At 40.6% G+C, this 18,938-nt stretch overlaps 1 protein-coding gene across 1 annotated transcript in view; it reads left to right on the forward strand.

The window, feature by feature from the left end:
* The window catches only part of LOC307257562 (coiled-coil domain-containing protein 172-like), a gene marked incomplete at both ends in the record, with an annotated part of 23,615 nt that extends 7,214 nt beyond the window's left edge, over nucleotides 1–16,401 (forward strand). The window contains 4 exons of the mRNA XM_080036823.1: nucleotides 2,199–2,300; nucleotides 2,758–2,860; nucleotides 15,220–15,307; nucleotides 16,375–16,401. Coding sequence (XP_079892949.1) covers nucleotides 2,199–2,300; nucleotides 2,758–2,860; nucleotides 15,220–15,307; nucleotides 16,375–16,401 — 320 coding nt within the window. The remainder of the gene's footprint in view (nucleotides 1–2,198; nucleotides 2,301–2,757; nucleotides 2,861–15,219; nucleotides 15,308–16,374) is intronic.
* Nucleotides 16,402–18,938: the final 2,537 nt, after the last annotated feature.

Here is an 18,938-nt window from a genome sequence, read left to right on the forward strand (position 1 = left end):
GCTTCAGTTTGTCGGTCTTTATTTCTAGCAAGTGACCCGTTCGTTATACTTTATCCCTTACTTAGCCTAGCCTAGCTTTCCATTGTACAACTTCTCCTGGGCAGAAATAGACTCATACACTCTGCAAAATGAAGCGCGGGGGTTTGGATTGAGCAACGGACCTTATGATCAGCTAGATTATACACCGTTCCTTTTATTTGGTGATTTTTACGGGACATCAGGCCGCCGTGGTTAATGTTAAACACACGTCCTTCAACTGCTAACATGGTCGCATGTTTAGAACGTAGACCATGGAACGTCAAACGCCCCCCTGTTCCGCAACAACAAGCTGGAGCATTTAAACAGAGAGGCGGAACTGATCGTGTCGGGAATCTTACTACCCCCCGAGGTAGTAAAATTCCCGGAACGATCACTCGCACCTTTCTTCCCTCGTTCCGCAACTGTCGCATTTACACAGCTGGGGGGAGGGCCGATAGGCCGGCATATTCCCGGCTTTCACTGGCTGTGTAAAAGGGGCTAATGATACAGGACCTAGGCAGGGAGGTGGAGGCTGTTAACAAAGGTCAGAAAAAAGCCTGTTAAAGCTGTAGTGTGTAACTTTTTCCAGTAAAATTCTACTGTTATATTCTACTGTCTATTCTACTGAAAAAACCTGGACATACAGCAGAAGGTATAAAATCCATGCACCATCACTAAAGGCTTTACCTAATCTTTAAGCCAAACGCACACAGAGATACTGGACCTAGGCAGGGAGATGGAGGCCGTAAACAAAGGTCAGAAAAAAGCCTGTTAAAGCTATAGTGCGTGGGGGCGCCTTTAGCTCAGTTGGTAAGGCGTCCCCCTCCCGGGCCGGGCCCAGCTAGAAGACCCGGGTTTGTTCTCTGCATGTCATTTCACCTCTGTCTCTCTGCACTGTCAATAAAGCATAAAAATGCCAAAAAAAAAAAAGCTATAGTGCGTAACTTTCCCCAAGAAGAGCCCAACATTTTTTTCAGTTTTTGATTCTACTGTTGTGAAAAAACCTGGACGTACAGCAGAAGGTATAAAATCCATGTGCCATCACCGAAGGCTTTACTAATAATAATACAGATATACAGGACCATGATAAAGCTATAATGCGTAACTTTTTTAGTAAAATTCTACTGTTGTGAACAAACCTGGACGTACAGCAGAAGGTATAAAATCCATGCACCATCACCAAAGGCTTTACTAATCTTTAAGCCAAACGCACACAGAGATACTGGACCTAGGGAGGGAGATGGAGGCCGTAAACAAAGGTCAGAAAAGGCTGTTGATTATACTGTTGTCACGCTATTGAGGTTATATACGGGGTGACTGTGGCTCAGGTGGTGGAGCGGGTCGGCCAATGATCAAAGGGTTGGCGGTTCGATTCCCACCCTGCCACTTGTGTCATAGTTGTTGTGTCCTTGGGCAAGACACTTCACCCACCTTGCCTCGTGTGAATGTCGATAGTTAGCCTGCTATCGGTGTATGAATGTGTGTGTGAATGGTAACGTGTAAATGGGAACAGGTCTCCCTTGAAAAATAGTCTCCAGTCTCAATAGGATTTACCTGTATAAATGAAAGGGTAAAAAAATATTTAAACCCCTTATGAGGAACTTTTAGGGTTCGGGGAAAGTTTATGAAAAAGTCTAATTTCTCCTCTGATGATCATATCTGTCTTTTGTCCCTCTCATTCAGATAGGGAGCTGATGTGGTAAAATAGTCAGCAATAAAATAAAAATATGTAAGAGTTTGAGTTTTACATAGTCTGTCTGTATTTCATTTAGTTATTATATTTAAACCACCTTTAAGGAACTTTTAAACGTTTATGAAACAGTCTAGTTTTTCCTCTGATGATCGGGGCGGCAGTGGCAAAGTGGGTAAGGAGGTCGCCTCTGGAGTGCAGGGTCGGAGGTTCGATCCCCCGTCTCCCCGCCACATGTCGGAAGTGTCCCTGGGCAAGACATTGAAATTGAAACCCAAATTGCTCCCGATAGTTAGCTTGCACCCTGCGTGGTAGCTGCTGCTGCTGCTATCGGTGTATGAATGTGTGTGTGAATGGGTGAATGTGTACGAAACAATGTAAAGCGCTTTGAGTCTGTGAAAAACCAGGGAAAAGCGCTGTATTGTGGAATCCATTTACCATTTTACCATTTTACCATTTACCATATCTACCCTTTGTCCCTCTCACTCAGACATGGAGCTGATGTGTCGCAGGAACAGTAGAATGAGCTCAGTGCAGGAGGAGAAGAGAGTTCTCCAGACCAAACTACAGGCTCTGGCCAACATGCAGAAAGGTGAACAACACACACGCACACACACACACACACACACACACACACACAATGCTATAGGGTCCAGGCTATAAAATTGATTACTATTTACATATAATTTCATCAATATGCAATGTACCTTTTTTAAATAGTAAACTAAATGTATGTAAACAAAGGGGTCCCACCATAGCTAGCAACATGCAGAAAGGTGACTGACAGACAAACACACACACACAATGTTATAGGGTCCAGGCTATAACCTTGCTTATCTACATAGTTACATTTTCTACACTATTTTAAACAAATAAATATCAAATCTCAGGTCACTTACTATAGTTCGGTAGACTCAGGTGCAGTTGTAACATTATTATTTTTATTTATTTTAAGATTATTTTTTATTTATTAGACAGTTTTTTGGAGAGACGCAGAGTTGAAATGGAAAGTGATGTAGTGTTACTTTCCCCCTCCCTGTCCTCTCTAGACTTGGATCAGCAGTTGGTTGAAGCTGAAGCAACGACAGAATCTCTGAGAGCGGAGAGCGTGTTTGTGAGTCAGAGACCGCTCAGTGACAACACCTGTCTCAGGTGAGTGGCACAGACCCTCTGTTTGATGATGTACTGTTTATACGGACACAGACACACAGTAGTACAAAGCCAAAAGTAAATCAAATCAGTTTTATTTGTATAGCCCAATATCACAAATAGACATTTGCCTCAGTGGGCTTTACATTCCATACAGTATGACACCCTCTGCATCTACAGTATCTCACAAAAGTGAGTACACCCCTAACATTTCTTCAAATATTTCATTATATCTTTCCATGCGACAACACTGAATAAATGACACTTTGATACAATGTCAAGTAGTCAGTGTACAGCTTGTATAACAGTTTAAATTTACTGTCCCCTCAAAATAACTCGACACACAGCCATTAATGTCTAAACTGTTGGCAACAAAAGTGAGTACACCCCTAAGACAAAATGTCCAAATTGGGCCCAAAGTGTCAATATTTTGTTTTGCCATCATTATTTTCCAGCACTGCCTTAACCCTCTTGGGCATGGAGTTCACCAGAGATTCACAGGTTGCAACTGGAACCCTCTTCTACCCATTCATGACGACATCAAGGAGCTGGTGGATATTAGAGTCCTTGCGCTCCTCCATCTCCCGTTTGAGGATGCCCCAAAGATGCTCAATAGGGTTTAAGACTGGAGACATGCTTGGCCAGTCCATAACCTTTACCCTCAGCTTCTTTAGCAAGCCACTGGTCGTCTTGGAGGTGTGTTTGGGGTCGTTATCATTTTGCAGTACTGTCCTGCAGCCCAGTTTACGGAGGGAGGGGATCATGTTCTGCTTCAGTATGTCACAGTACATGTTAAGATTCAATGAACTGTAGATCCCCAGTGCTAGCAGCACTCATGCAGCCCCAGACCATGACACTCCAACCACCATGCTTGACTATAGGCAAGACACACTTGTCTTTGTACTCCTCACCTGGTTGCCGCTCCACACTCTTAACACCATCTGAACCAAATAAATGTATTTTGGTCTCATCAGACCACAGGACATGGTTGCAGTAATCCATGTCCGTAGTCTGTTTGTCTTCAGCAAACTTTTTGTGGGGTTTCTTGTGCATCATCTTTAGAAGAGGTTTCCTTCTGGGACGACAGCCATGCAGAACAGTATGATGCAGAGTGTGGCGTATGGTCTGAGCACTGACATGTTGACCCCCCACCCCTTCAAGCCCTTCAGCAATGCTGGCAGCACTCATACGTCTATTTTCCAAAGCCAACCTCTGTGTACGACGCTGACCACGTGCACTCAACCTTCGTAAACCGGGCCGCAGGGTGGTATTGCAACATGATAACGACCCCAAACACACCTCCAAGACGACCAGTGGCTTGCTAAAAAAGCTGAGGGTAAAGGTTATGGCCTGGCCAAGCATGTCTCCAGACCTAAACCCTATTGAGCATCTTTGGGGCATCCTCAAACGGAAGGTGGAGGAGCGCAAGGTCTTTAATATCCACCAGCTCTGTGATGCTGTCATAAATGGGTGGAAGAGGGTTCCAGTTGCAACCTGTGAAGCTCTAGTGAACTACATGCCCAAGAGGGTTAAGGCAGTGCTGGAAAATAATGGTGGCCACACAAAATATTTACACTTTGGGCCCAATTTGGACATTTTTTCTAAGGGGTGTACTCACTTTTGTTGCCAGCAGTTTAGACATTAATGGCTGTGTGTCGAGTTATTTTGAGGGAACAGTAAATTTACACTGTTATACAAGCTGTACACTGACTACTTTACATTGTATCAAAGTGTCATTTCTTCAGTGTTGTCCCATGGAAAGATATAAAGAAAAATGTGAAGAAATGGGAGGGTGTATCTATCTATCTATCTATCTATCTATCTATCTATCTATCTATCTATCTATCTATCTATCTATCTATCTATCTATCTATCTATCTATCTATCTATCTATCTATCTATCTATCTATCTATCTATCTATCTATCTATCTATCTATCTATCTATCTATCTATCTATCTATCTATCCTGATCAGGAGCATATTCACAAAATGAGATCAAACCCGACCTCTTTAAGAAAGCATAATTACACCGGACTCCACTCCAAACCTTATTTTAATTTTTTCTATATTTTGTTTTCTTTTTCTACATGTATGATTCTCTATGATGTTAAGTGTCTTTGAATGACCTCCAAAAAAGCACCATATAAATTCTATCAAATATTATTATTATAAACGATCAAGCGATGACCAATGCCTCTGCTATTGGTTGCAGGGTTAACTGTCAAGTGTAAATTAATCCAATGTATTACAACACACCTGCTGTTGCTGTAAATAGGCTATAGCATTAATGCTATTCGTTTAGGCTACCTCCAGGGCTAAATTCACCAATAAAAAGGACAAGAAAAGAGTCATGTTATCAACAACACAAAACCATGTAGCTGTCTGCAGGCCTGTTAGCTAGAAGGTGTTATTTAAGATCAGGTCCTGGGAGAAGTGCTGAATAGACGTGTGTGTGTGTGTGTGTGTGTGTGTGTGTGTGTGTGTGTGTGTGTGTGTGTGTGTGTGTGTGTGTGTGTGTGTGTGTGTGTGTGTGTGTGTGTGTGTGTGTGTGTGTGTGTGTGTGTGTGTGTGTGTGTGTGTGTGTGTGTGTGTGTGTGTGTGTGTGTGTGTGTGTGTGTGTGTGTGCATGCCTGAATCTGTGTGTATGTGTCTCTACGTCTGAATGTGTGTGTGTGTGTGTGTCTCTCTGCATCTGAATGTGTGTGTGTGTGTGTGTCTCTCTGCATCTGAATGTGTGTGTGTGTGTGTGTGTGTGTGTGTGTGCATGCTTCTGCGTCTGTGCATTAGTGTCTGCGTGTGTGTGCGTCTGTGTATGCGTGCCTGCTTCTGTGTGTGTGTGCATGCCTGTGTCTGTGTGTGTGTGTGTGCGTGCGTGCCTCCCTTATATCCTGTTGCTGGCTCCAGTCCATCGGCGTCGGCAGACCCTTTTCATCGGGGCACGTGCCCCGTTGTGGATCTGCGGTGCCTGGGTATGCCTGGGGCACTGATTTTTTAATTAATTAATTTATTTATACCTTTAATTTTTTTTTTTTAAGTCTGACTCATCTGGCAATCTACAGAATGCATGCTTGCATTTTTTTTTCTTAAAATAGGCCTATATGCATGGTGCCCCCCTCATTGGCCGGCCGCTGCAATGAAATGTACGTGACGAATGCACACACTGAGGAGAGAATCATTCTCCTTGATATCGACTTTTTGAACCTGTCCAGCACAGCGTCAGCGACCATTCACTCCGGCCGGCGTGAAGTGAAGTAAACAGTAACGGCCTCCACACACATCCTGCGTCTACCTCTGGAGCGCGTCGCCTTACCTTACTGCTGCCTCTCTCGGACTTTTCTCGGACACACATCGTCTCAGCAGCTGCTGCTGCTGCAGCAGCGCTGCTTCTAAAAGCCCTATCTTTCTACATAGAGTTTTCATAGATAATTCCCATTAAAAATGAAGTTATTTCATGTCATCTATGATGCATATGATTTATATTGAGTCTGGATAGTAATCCGTTCGCCCCATTGCCATTAAAAAAAAAAAAAAAAGCCATATTTTCGCTTGTTGTAAGTTTTATTTTGAAGGGGACACACCAGGAAATGGTGAAACTACAGCGAAAGCTGCCAGTATGAAGTCAATATGACTCTCAGCAGAGTATCAAAAATCACTTTACTGATTTATACGGGAGAGAGAGAGGGGGGTGTGGTCGGGGAAGAAGAAGGCCGTAGACACAGATAGAGCAACGGAAAACTGTTGCGCTCATCATGATCTTTTTTATTTCTTCACTATATTGGATCTCTATATGTGTCATTTATCCAAAAATGAAATGCCAGAACTAATTGAAAATTAGGTTTTAAATCCCTCGGATTTTGATTGCACAATTAAATCGTGAAATAAAGGGATTATTCGCGTATACGACTGAGGGATATTTTATTTTGAAATAAACACACCGGGTAAACGTGTAACTAGAGTGAATGCTGCTGGTATGACTGTCAGCAGAGTATTTCTCTATCAGTTAAAGCACAGAGACGCGAGAGAGACGCGCTGCTCTCAGAAAAAAATAGGCGAGCCTCCTGAGGTGAAGGGGAGCGTCGCTGCAGACCTGCCTCCGACGCGCCTCAGCAGTGCGTCTGAGGTTGGATGTGTGCTCGCTCTACGTTGATTTCTGTGACAAAAAGTCAGACGCAGACGCGAGGTAGACGTGCAGTAGAGGTAGGATGTGTGTGGGGGCCGTAAGCGTTACATTTTTATCCTCTGGAAGCATAGAATGTCTAACAGCTGCAGTTGTGAAAGGACATTCAGCGTACTGAGACGCCTTCACACTTGGTTGAGGAGCACAATGGGGCAAGATAGGCTTCATCATCTTGCCATCATGTCGGTTGAGCGAGGAGAACTCTCCAAATTAAGCCAGTCACAATTGATCGACAGCTTCGCAAAAATGAAGCAGAGGCGCTACCGTTTACTGTTAAAAAAATGAACAGCTCCCCTATCTTTCTGGCCATGATATACACACCTCATAGGATCATCACCATCACACCATCATAGGATGGTCTGAAATAGAAATGATAAACACAGACATGTATGTATGTAGAGGTGTTTTTTTGTTTTTCCTTTTACAGTTGCACATTTCAAGTTTTCAGTTTTCAAGTTCATGTTTGCTGACAGATATTTAATGAAGATACGCTTTATGATAATAAATAAGTGCTATAAAATATTTGCTCGCGTGCTTGCATTAATTATCTGTGCCCATGCTTTTTTTAAATAAATAATTGCCCAAAATTTTTTTGGCTCGCGCGCTCGCATTTTTTTTTGGTGCCCTATTGTGCCCCTGTATGGTATTGGGTGAGCTGACGCCCCTGCTCCAGTCCAACTCTCCAAAGTGTAAATAACATTAACATTAAGACCATTTGGCTTAATTAAGCCTTTGATCTGAAGTGTATTTCATTTAGTCAACAGGAAGCTAATGTGATTGATGCACGGAAGCTTTGTAAAGTGTGTGTGTGTGTGTGTGTGTGTGTGTGTGTGTGTGTGTGTGTGTGTGTGTGTGTGTGTGTGTGTGTGTGTGTGTGTGTGTGTGTGTGTGTGTGTGTGTGTGTGTGTGTGTGTGTAAGTGTGTGTGTGTGTGTGTGTGTGTGTGTGTGTGTGTAGAGTTAAGCCTTTACACAGAATGCTTATACAGCGAATTCTAGACCAATAAAATACACATTCTTTATACACATACATCATGTTTAACTGAATTTTTTTTAAACTTTTATATGTCGAACTATTTGAAAAAATATTTGTTTAAATATAAGAGGCTCTTAATGATAAGAGGTAGGTGTGTGTGTGGGGTCAGGGTAGATTGTGTGTGTGTGTGTGTGTGTGTGTGTGTGTGTGTGTGTGTGTGTGTGTGTGTGTGTGTGTGTGTGTGTGTGTGTGTGTGTGTGTGTGTGTATGTGTCACAAACTGAATGAGCGGTAAATTGATATTACATATAATTCCATTAATAGAAACAATTTAGTTTGAGATGGATAGCAGCACTGACTGACTTGCTTTTAGCTTTGAGTTGAGATATGTACAACATTTAATACAATACATTTACATAAATAAAAATTGAAATGTATGTACATTGAATTACATATACAGTATTGGGAATTCCAGCCATAACCCCTGAGCCACGCCCTAAAATATTTGTATTAACGTGTGTGTGTGTGTGTGTGTGAGTGAGTGAGTGAGTGAGTGTCTGTCTGTCTGTCTGTCTGTCTGTCTGTGTCTGTCTTTCTATCTTTTTGTCTGTCTATGTGTGTGTGTTTGTGTCTGTCTGTCTGTGTGTGTGTGTGTGTGTCTGTCTGTCTGTGTGTGTGTGTGTGTGTGTGTTTGTGTGTGTGGTGTGCGCATGCGTGTCTGTGTGTACTCCACATATAAAATATGGCAATACGGCAATACTTACTTGCTTTGGCTCTTTGACGAAACCTTTGTATAAATAGAGACTGTCACAAACTGAACGTGCGAAAACATAATTGTTAACACTTCTGTATTTCAGCTTACAGGGAACTTTATATTTAGGTCCTCATGTGTCCCAGTTAGGGATGGCCATTTATAACTCTTTCTTTAACCAGTTACCAACAGGAATTAACGGTTATTAACCGGTTAACCGTTAGGATTTAATGTAGCCTATTTATAGTGAAATACCTGAAGCATTATAGCAGGGCTCCCGACCTTCTTTGTTCCAAGGACCGGCATATTCAATTAAAAACAATTCAGGGACCAGTAGCCAATTTAAATGCATTTTTTTTTGGCATTTTCAAGCTTTATTAGACAGTACAGAGTTGAAATGGGGGAGACAGACAGAGAGAGAGAGGGGGGATGACATGCAGTAAAGGTCCACGGGTCGGATTCGAACGCGCTCTATCCACTACGCCACCGGAGCGCCCCATGTAAATGCATTTTGACACAGTTCACTTTCTTACGTCCGGTTCAGCGATATCAAAATAAGAGTCCGGATTTGAGAGAAATTAAGGTGATTTTTTGATTTTTTTTAACCGTTTAACCTTTAGTATTAACCGGTTAAAGACCTTCTTAACGGTTAACAGGTTAACCATGGTCATCCCTAGTCCCTGTGTGTGTGTGTGTCCCACCTTTAACTTTGAAATTAACTTTATATTATAACTTGAGCTGTATGAATCTATATGGGGCCCAGATGTCTCATTATGCTTTGACACGTTAGCTGTGACATTGTGACAATCACTTGGGACACATTGTTCATTTAGCTTCTGTGTCTTTCAAAGCAGTCAGTGACTCTCCTGTGTGTGTGTGTGTGTGTGTGTGTGTGTGTGTGTGTGTGTGTGTGTGTGTGTGTGTGTGTGTGTGTGTGTGTGTGTGTGTGTGTGTGTGTGTGTGTGTGTGTGTGTGTGTGTGTGTGTGTGTGTGTGTGTGTGTGTGTGTGTGTGTGTGTGTGTGTGTGTGTGTGTGTGTGTGTGTGTGTGTGTGTGTGTGTGATGATCTACTGTATATAGAAAGCATCTGTTTTAGTTATATTTTTATATTTTTCCCACTAATTTCTTCAAAGCATTTTTTTCTATAAGTTTTTTAGTACAATTATAAAGAAGAATTATCAACTTTTCATAGCCTCATAAACTCAGAGATGATCAAATTCCTTTGTGATTTTTCTCTACTTATGACATCTATTGCAGCATGTCCGTCCTGGGAGAGGGATCCCTTACTTTGTCGACTCTCCCTGAGATTTCTTCAAATTTTTTAATCCCGGTAAAGGGTTTTTTACTGGGAGTTTTTTCTCAACCGAGCTAAGGGTGTAAGGGCAGGGTGTCATATTGTATCATATTGTATGAAATGTAAAGACCACTGAGGCAAATGTCTATTTGTGATTTTGGGCTATACAAATAAAACTGATTTGATTTGATTTAATTTTGATGAGCATTCAACAACTTATTTTAATTAAATGTATTCATATTTCCCAGACTACACGGTGGATTGACTAGTGTGCAGGATTCCTTTTTATTTTATTTTTTTTTGTTGATATTCCAGTTAATCGTCAAGTCAGACATTGCTATTCAAACATCTTCGAGGAACTTTTAAATATTTCTGAAACAGTCTAATTTTTACTCTGATGGTCATTAAGCAAATGTAACAGCAAACGAGACCATCAGTTAAAATTGATAAAAGAATAGATAACTAAATACATCTTCACCTCATCACTTGATATTGTGGAAAGACTTGAGGCAGTGGTGGATGAAGCCATCTTTAGTAACTATAGCTTCTTGTCCTTGAAGGCCACCGTAGCTTCTGAAAATTCTCCAAACGGGAAAAGTATCCTCTCGATCCATACACAAAATCTTCCTGGAACTAAGTACTCATCTGGGCATTTCTCGCCTACACAAACTCTGATACACAACCACAACATACTTAAATTGACATCAAAATTAGTATGAGTAGGACATTAGAAGGGCTTTTAGTATGAGTAGGACGTTAGTAGGGCTTTTAGTATGAGTTGGACGGTAGTAGGGCTTTTAGTATGAGTAGGACGTTAGCAGGGCTTTCAGTATGACTAGGACGTTAGTAGGGCTTTTAGTATGAGTTGGACGTTAGTAGGGCTTTCAGTATGAGTAGGACGTTGGTAGGGCTTTTAGTATGAGTAGGACGTTAGTAGGGCTTTAGTATGAGTAGGACGTTAGCAGGGCTTTCAGTATGACTAGGACGTTAGTAGGGCTTTTAGTATGAGTAGGACGTTAGTAGGGCTTTTAGTATGAGTAGGACGTTAGTAGGGCTTTTAGTATGAGTAGGACGTTAGAAGGGCTTTTAGTATGAGTAGGACGTTAGTAGGGCTTTTAGTATGAGTAGGACGTTAGTAGGGCTTTAGTATGAGTAGGACGTTAGTAGGGCTTTCAGTATAAATATGACGTTAGCAGGGCTTTCAGTATGAGTAAGATGATAGTAGGGCTTTCAGTGTGAGTAGGACGTTAGTAGGGCTTTTAGTATGAGTAGGATGTTAGTAGGGCTTATAGTATAAATAGGACGTTAGCAGGGCTTTTAGTATGAGTAGGACGTTAGTATGAGTAGGACGTTAGTAGGGCTTTTAGTATAAATATGACGTTAGCAGGGCTTTTCGAACACAGTTAAAGTGTGTGCTCATCACAGTAAGATATGAAACAGTCATTGGAACCTGCCTGTCAGTGGAGCGCCGTCCACCTTGGTTCTCCACAAAGAGAATTCCTTTATTTGATTAAAGACCGAAGATCAATAGTGTTACAGGAAGGAAGACACACACACACACACACACACACACACACACACACACACACACACACACACACACACACACACACACACACACACACACACATACACACACACACACACACACACACACACACACACACACACAGACACACACATAAACACACAGGAAGGGCCATTGTTACTGCTGATGCTGCTGCTTTAGGTAATGTGTTTTCTACAGTAACACGGATGTGAAGGGACGAACCTCAATAACTCAAGATGATGTTTTTGTTATTGTATTTATTCCCCCTTTTTCTCCTCTTTAGTTGTTGCTAGGGAGGATGAGCCCATGTACTGTTCTTTACCTTTAGAATTATCCTTTTCTGTTTCTACTATACAATACATTTTGTTTGTTGTGTTGGCCTGTTCTTTGATCTGGTACTATGTAGAGCTGCAACGATTAATCCATTATTAAAATAATCTGCAACTATTTTGATAATCGATTAATCGCTTCGAGTATTTTTTTTATAAAAAATGTCCAAATTCTCTGATTTCAGCTTCTCAAAAGTGAATATTTTCTGGTTTCTTTAATCCTATTATGACAGTAAACTGAAATATCTGTGTGTTTTGGACATAACAATACATTTGAGGACGTCAACATGGGCTTTGGAAAATTGATCAACATTTTTCACCATTTTCTGACATTTTACGGACCAAAACACTAATCGATTAATATTCGATTAATCGAGAAAATAATCGAAAGATTAATCGATTATCAAAATAATCGTTAGTTGCAGCCCTAGTACTATGTAACTCCCCTTAACCCTAGCCCACTTAGGGGACGTAACACTTCTAATGTTATTGTATTTATGTATTTAAACTTTCTGTTAAGGCGAGACAATGCAGCAAAAATATAATAATTTCAAGCGCTGGTCAATTTTGAGATTTTAGTCTATTTTGCTTCAGTAACATGGAATTGTTCACTGGTATGTAAACAAAGGGGGCCACCATATCTAGCAACATGCCCGTTAACAGAGCCTTGGCTGTGTATTAACACTGGATTTTTATTTATTTCAGTGCACACACAGTATGGACAGGTAGCAGATCATGAGGAAATATTCACAGATTTTGAGTTTTTGAGAGTGATTTTGACAACAAGCGTTCTCCAGAATCACTGACTACACCTTTAAAGGCATATCGGCAAAATCGGCACTTAATCTTTTCCTTCCATATATGTGTTCTGCTCATCCTTATTTATTACACCATTTCCTAAACTTCCGCTTCATATTATCTTGCCTTTAAGCCCCCCCCTTCCTCCCTCTCCCTCCCTCACACACACACACACACACACACACACACACACACACACACACACACACACACACTAACCCTTCCTCAGCACTTCCTGGAAAAGCTAATAAGCCCGGTGGGGATATTAAGTAGCTGCTATGTTAAATGAGGCTCGCGCACGGATGGGACATGCTACCGACACGCATGATTTAAGACCGGTAGCAGGGAGAGTGTGTGTGTGTGTGTGTGTGTGTGTGTGTGTGTTTGTGTGCATGTGTTTGTATGCTTACATGTGTGTGTATGTGTGTGCATGTCCGTTTGTGTGTGTGTGGTTGTGTGTGTGTGGTTGTGTGTGAGTGCATGCCTGCGTCCGTGTCCGTCTGTGTGTGTGTGTGTGTGTGTGTCCATTTTCCTGTGTGTGTGTGTTCGTTCGTTTCTCCGTGTGTGTGTGTGTCCGTTTATGTGTGTGTGTGTGTTTTTCCGTCCATCCCCAGCTCAAACTGAAACCATCAATCCTCTCTCTCCCCTCTTTTAAAAACGCATATTTAACTCCACGCTCATTGATTGTTGGGAATTGAAAGCACGTCAGTTTGAGTGAGTGCCACAGTCGTTTAAAAAGTGTTTAGTGTGCAAAACAGAAAGGCTGCTGCCGGGGGAGATTGTTCACTGTCACGCAACACAGAAAAGATACCTGGGATATTCACAAGGGATGGGTGATTTTGGTGTGTGTGTGTGTGTGTGTGTGTGTGTGAGAGAGTCTGTCTCTGTGTCCGTCTCTGTGTCTATGTGTGTGTGTATGTCGTTTTTTTTGTATTATATATTTTTTTGTGTGTGACTGTGTGTGGGGTTGGTAGTGTGTGTGTGTGTGTGTGTGTGTCTTTGTGTGGGGTTGGTAGTGTGTGTGTGTGTGTGTGTGATTTTTTTTTCTTGCTTGATATATTACCGCTACATTATTGGTGAAGGCTCATTTGAAGATGTCGTGGCTCTGCAGAAAAATTTAATATTAAAAACGCAGATATTAAAAACGCTCAGTCCTGTATTTGGATACCACCGTAGTGTAGTCCATTTTTATGTTTTATTTTAACTATGAAATAAAATCAAAATGTAAGACAATAACTACGTGATATAAAATGTAAATAAAACAAAGACATTTTTTTGTGACCAAGATTTTTTTTTTTTTTTTTTTTTTTTTTCATTTTGGGGGTAATGAATTTGGAATATGGAATATGGAATTGGAATTTGACATTACGTCGAATTATAGTCAGAAACGAGATCACTGCAACCATGTCCTGTGGTCTGATGAGACCAAGATACATTTATTTGGTTCAGATGGTGTCAAGTGTCTGGGGCGGCAACCAGGTGAGGAGTACAAAGACAAGTGTGTATTGCCTAGAGTCAAGCATGGTGGTTGGAGTGTCATGGTCTGGGGCTAAATGACTGGGGAACTACAGTTCATTGAATGCGAACATGTACTGTGCCATACTGAAGCAGAAGATGATCCCCTCCCTTCGTAAACCGGGCCGCAGGGCAGTACTGCAACATGATAACGACCCCAAACACCCCTCCAAACGACCACTGGCTTGCTAAAGAAGCTGAGGGTAAAGGTGATGGACTGGCCAAGCATGTCTCCAGACCTAAACCCTAAAAGACAGGCAGGTATAATGATACAAAGAAAAGACCTCTAAAGCTGATTTTTTTTCGCCACCAGTTTTCCAGTCAGTGCGGTTACATGCAGACTTATAATCGGATAACTAAACGAATAAGACTTCAACAGGACTTTTAAACTGCATCTCAACACCTTTATCCGATCAACTTCGCACACAAATCGGCACAATAACGGACAAGAGAAGTCGGATAAGAACACCTAGATAACTCGTTCATAGTCGGCATTGATTCTCTCTGCATCTATACAGGGAATCGGATATCTAAGGCCGTGTATACTCAGACAAGTGACGCGGTCCATTCGAGTGGCAAAATCGGTATATGGCTTAAAGGCCTACTTCACCGCTTGGAATATGAAGGTGTATTGAACTCGGAGATCCTATTTAGTATAAATGTGCAAAAAAAAATTAAAAATCGGATCATCCTAGCCTGAGAAAAGGCAGAAAGAGTGTTTTATGGTCTCACTGTCTAACCCTACAGTTTCCTTCTTGTGACATCACAGTAAGGGTCAGGATTAACAGGACAGCTGGGCCAAGGGAAGACTGAGGGAAGACTGAGGGAAGAAAAACCTCATTCATTATATTATAATAGTGATTTTATAATGATAGAACGCTGGTTCCGTATGGGTGAAGTATTCCTTTAATCCTTTCTGGCTGTCCCATGGAAACCCACTGACTGACTGACTGACTTTGTGTCCATGTGTCCCCAGGCTGAAGAAGGAGATAGAGATGCATAAAGAAGGAGAGCTGGAGCTTCTCAGAGAGGCTTTAAGCTCCGAAATACAGTTTCTCAAGTCGGTGAGTTACTGAGTTAAAGACCTACTTCACCGGTGGGAATATGAAGGTGTATTGAACTCTGAGATCCTATGTAGTATAAATGTGCAAAAAGTTTAGAAATCGGTTCATCCTAGCCTGAGAAAAGGCAGAAAGAGTGTTTTACGGTCTCACTGTCTAACCCTACATTTTCCCATGAGTGACATCACGCATGGTAAAATGTAGGGTTAGGATTAACAGGACAGCTGGGCCAAGGGAAGACTGTGGGAAGACTGAGGGAAGAAAAACCTCATTCATTATATCATAATAGCGATTTTATAATGATAGAACGCCGATTGTATGGGTGAAGTATTCCTTTAATAACAAGGCCTTTAATTCAGGCTACAATGTTATTCCAGACTGGACACAGTTAATCATATCTGACCTGAATCAGAAGGGGTGATTTACATTTGTCAGACCAGGGCAAATATGTTTAAAGCTATTGTGCGCAACTTCTGTCGCCCCCCATGAGGATTTCTGAGTAATTACAACAACACTGTCGGTGCATCTACATGAGGTAAAGCCTTCAGTGATGGCGCATGGATTTTATACCTTCTGCTGTACGTCCAGGTTTTTTTCTTCTTAGCAGTAGAATCAACAACCGAAACATTTCTTGGGATTTGTAAACGCTGCCATACTGAGAAATACTTCTGAGAGAGTTTTGTGGAGCTGATCAGGCTTAATCAACTGTGATGGCTTGAATGTAACCGACATTCATTTTAGATGAAAAAGTTACGCACTATAGCTTTATACATGTGTCTGTGTGTGTGTGTGTCTTTGTGTGTGCGTGTGTGTGTCCTTTTGTGTGTGTGTGTGTGTGTGTGTGTGTCTTTGTATGAGTGTGTGTGTGTGTGTGTGTGTGAGTGTCTTTGTGTGTGTGTGTACGTATTTTAGATGAAAAAGTTACACACTATAGCTTTAAGGTGTAGCACAGTTATACAGTCATAGTGCTACATCGGAAAAAGTGACTTATGTTCGTCAGTAATCTGAGTGGGTTCTTTGTTGACGTTCATTCAACATCTCTTTTCTTTTCTTTTCTTTTCTATGAACAGAAGTTGGACGGCAGCCAGCGGGATTAGGTTTGACACAATGACGATACCGGAACGTTTCATTGGTTCACTGACTTTCACACACACACACACACACACAAAAAGACACACACATACGTACACACACACACACACACGCGCAAAGACACACACGCAAGCAAAAAAAGACACACACATACGTACACACACACACACACACGCAAAGACACACACGCAAGCAAAAAAAGACACACACATACGTACACACACACACACACAGACACACACAGAGCAGACACGCAGGCACATAAAGATACACATACAAACACACACACACACACTCCCACACAAAGACACGCACACAAACATACACACTCACACACCCACGCACACACACACACACACACACACACTGAACAAACTCTTACCATTAATAATACAAATCAAAGCACAAAGGATCTTGTGAATAGACAGGAGACAGGGAGAAGACAGAAGGCAGGAAGGAAAGACATCATATATCATTTTCTGTGATATTTACTTTACATGTTAAATGAAAAAAGCAATATGTCATTCTGTGAGTCAGTACATAGCGACTGTCTTTAGAATATGTTACTGTTAAAGGCCTACTTCACCGGTTTGAATATGAAGGTGTATTGAATTCTGAGATCCTATGTAGTATAAATGTGCAAAAAAAATTGAAATCGGTTCATCCTAGCCTGAGAAAAGGCAGAAGGCAGTTTTTTTAACCCTATATTTCTCCTTCTCGTGACATCACAGTAATATTTACAAAGTACGTTTTTTTTTAACCCTATATTTCTCCTTCTCGTGACATCACAGAAAGAGAAATATAGGGTTAAAAAAAAACGTACTTTGTAAATATTACTGTGATGTCACAGTAAAAGACATCACAGTAATATTTACAAAGTAAGTTTTTTTTTTAACCCTATATTTCTCTTTCTGTGATGTCACGAGAAGGAGAAATATAGGGTTAAAAAAACACTCTTTCTGCCTTTTCTCAGGCTAGGATGAACCGATTTCAATTTTTTTCGCACATTTATACTACATAGGATCTCAGAATTCAATACACCTTCATATTCAAACCGGTGAAGTAGGCCTTTAAGTTAACACTTTGACTTTGTTACTTGAAAAAAGCTGAAACAAAATACAAAAATAAAAATGTTGTTGTCAATAATAATAAATTTTATTTATATAGCGCTCTTCTCTCACTCAGAGCGCTTTACAAAAACAAAACAATAAACAAACAAAGAGAAGATGTAGAGTTGGGTTGGTGGGTGAACTAGGGGGTAGGCGGAGGAGAAGAGATGGGGGTCTTGAGTTTGGACTGGAAGATGGTGAGGGACTCGGAGTCACGAAGAAATTAAGATTTTAACTCTGGCTTCATCCAACATCTAGATTTTTTAAATTTTTTATTTTTTGGGACATTTTTCAAGCTTTTTATTAGATAGTACAGAGTTGAAATGGGTGGCAGTCTTTACCAAAAAAAAATTCTGAATGCACAAGGAGTGGTATAGCTCATGTGGGTTTTTAAAGAGATGCACATTCATAATTAGTTACATATTATTAGAGCTGCAACGATTAATCGACTAATCGATTATTAATCGATTACTAAAATAATCTGCAACTATTTTGATAATCGATTAATCGTTTCGAGTAATTTTTTAATAAAAAATGTCCAAAGTCTCTGATTTCAGCTTCTCAAATGTGAATATTTTCTGGTTTCTTTAATCCTATTATGACAGGAAACTGAAATATCTGTGTGTTTTGGACATAACAATACATTTGAGGACGTCAACATGGGCTTTGGAAAATGTATCACAATTTTTCACAATTTTCTGACATTTTACGGACCAAAACACAAATCGATTAATCGAGAAAATAGTCGACAGATTAATCGATTATCAAAATAATCGTTAGTTGCAGCCCTAGTACTATGTAACTCCCCTTACCCCTAGCCCACTTATATATACATATTATCAAGTTTGCACATTTATTCAAACATTTCTGAAAAACTTTTTATTTTATTAACAATTATTTTTTTTAAGTTTTTCCTCCTTTTTTTCTTAAGCCCAAAATTCACTTATTGTGGCTGTTACTATCTTCAAATATAGTTGTGTCTGTAAGAAATTTTTGGGCACATAATTGTGTTATGGGATTCAAAAAAAGTGATTTTATACTGCCCTCTAGTCTAGTGTACACTGTGTAACATTACGAGACTAAGGTAAAACACTGCAGGTGAATAGGGTAAAATCATAGATAGTACAGTATATAAAAGGGTAAAATGTTTAACTTATGGATATCATCATGAAAGCGTGTTGAATACTTGGACTAAAACAATGGTTTTCTGTGTATTACAATTTTCTGAGAAATGTTAGAATTTTTTGAAGAAACATACATATTGCACCTACTGTACATGTAGCACTTACAGCTCCGGAAAAAATGAAGAGACCACTCCAAATGTTCAGTGTCTCTCGTTTTTACTATTTATAGGCATATGTTTGAGTAGAATGAACATTTTGGTTTTATAATATAAACTACTGACAACATTTCTACCAAATTCCAATACATCT

The sequence above is a fragment of the Ammodytes marinus genome (assembly GCF_949987685.1).
Source record: "Ammodytes marinus genome assembly, chromosome: 11".
In the NCBI taxonomy this organism is placed as follows: Eukaryota; Metazoa; Chordata; class Actinopteri; order Uranoscopiformes; family Ammodytidae; genus Ammodytes; species Ammodytes marinus.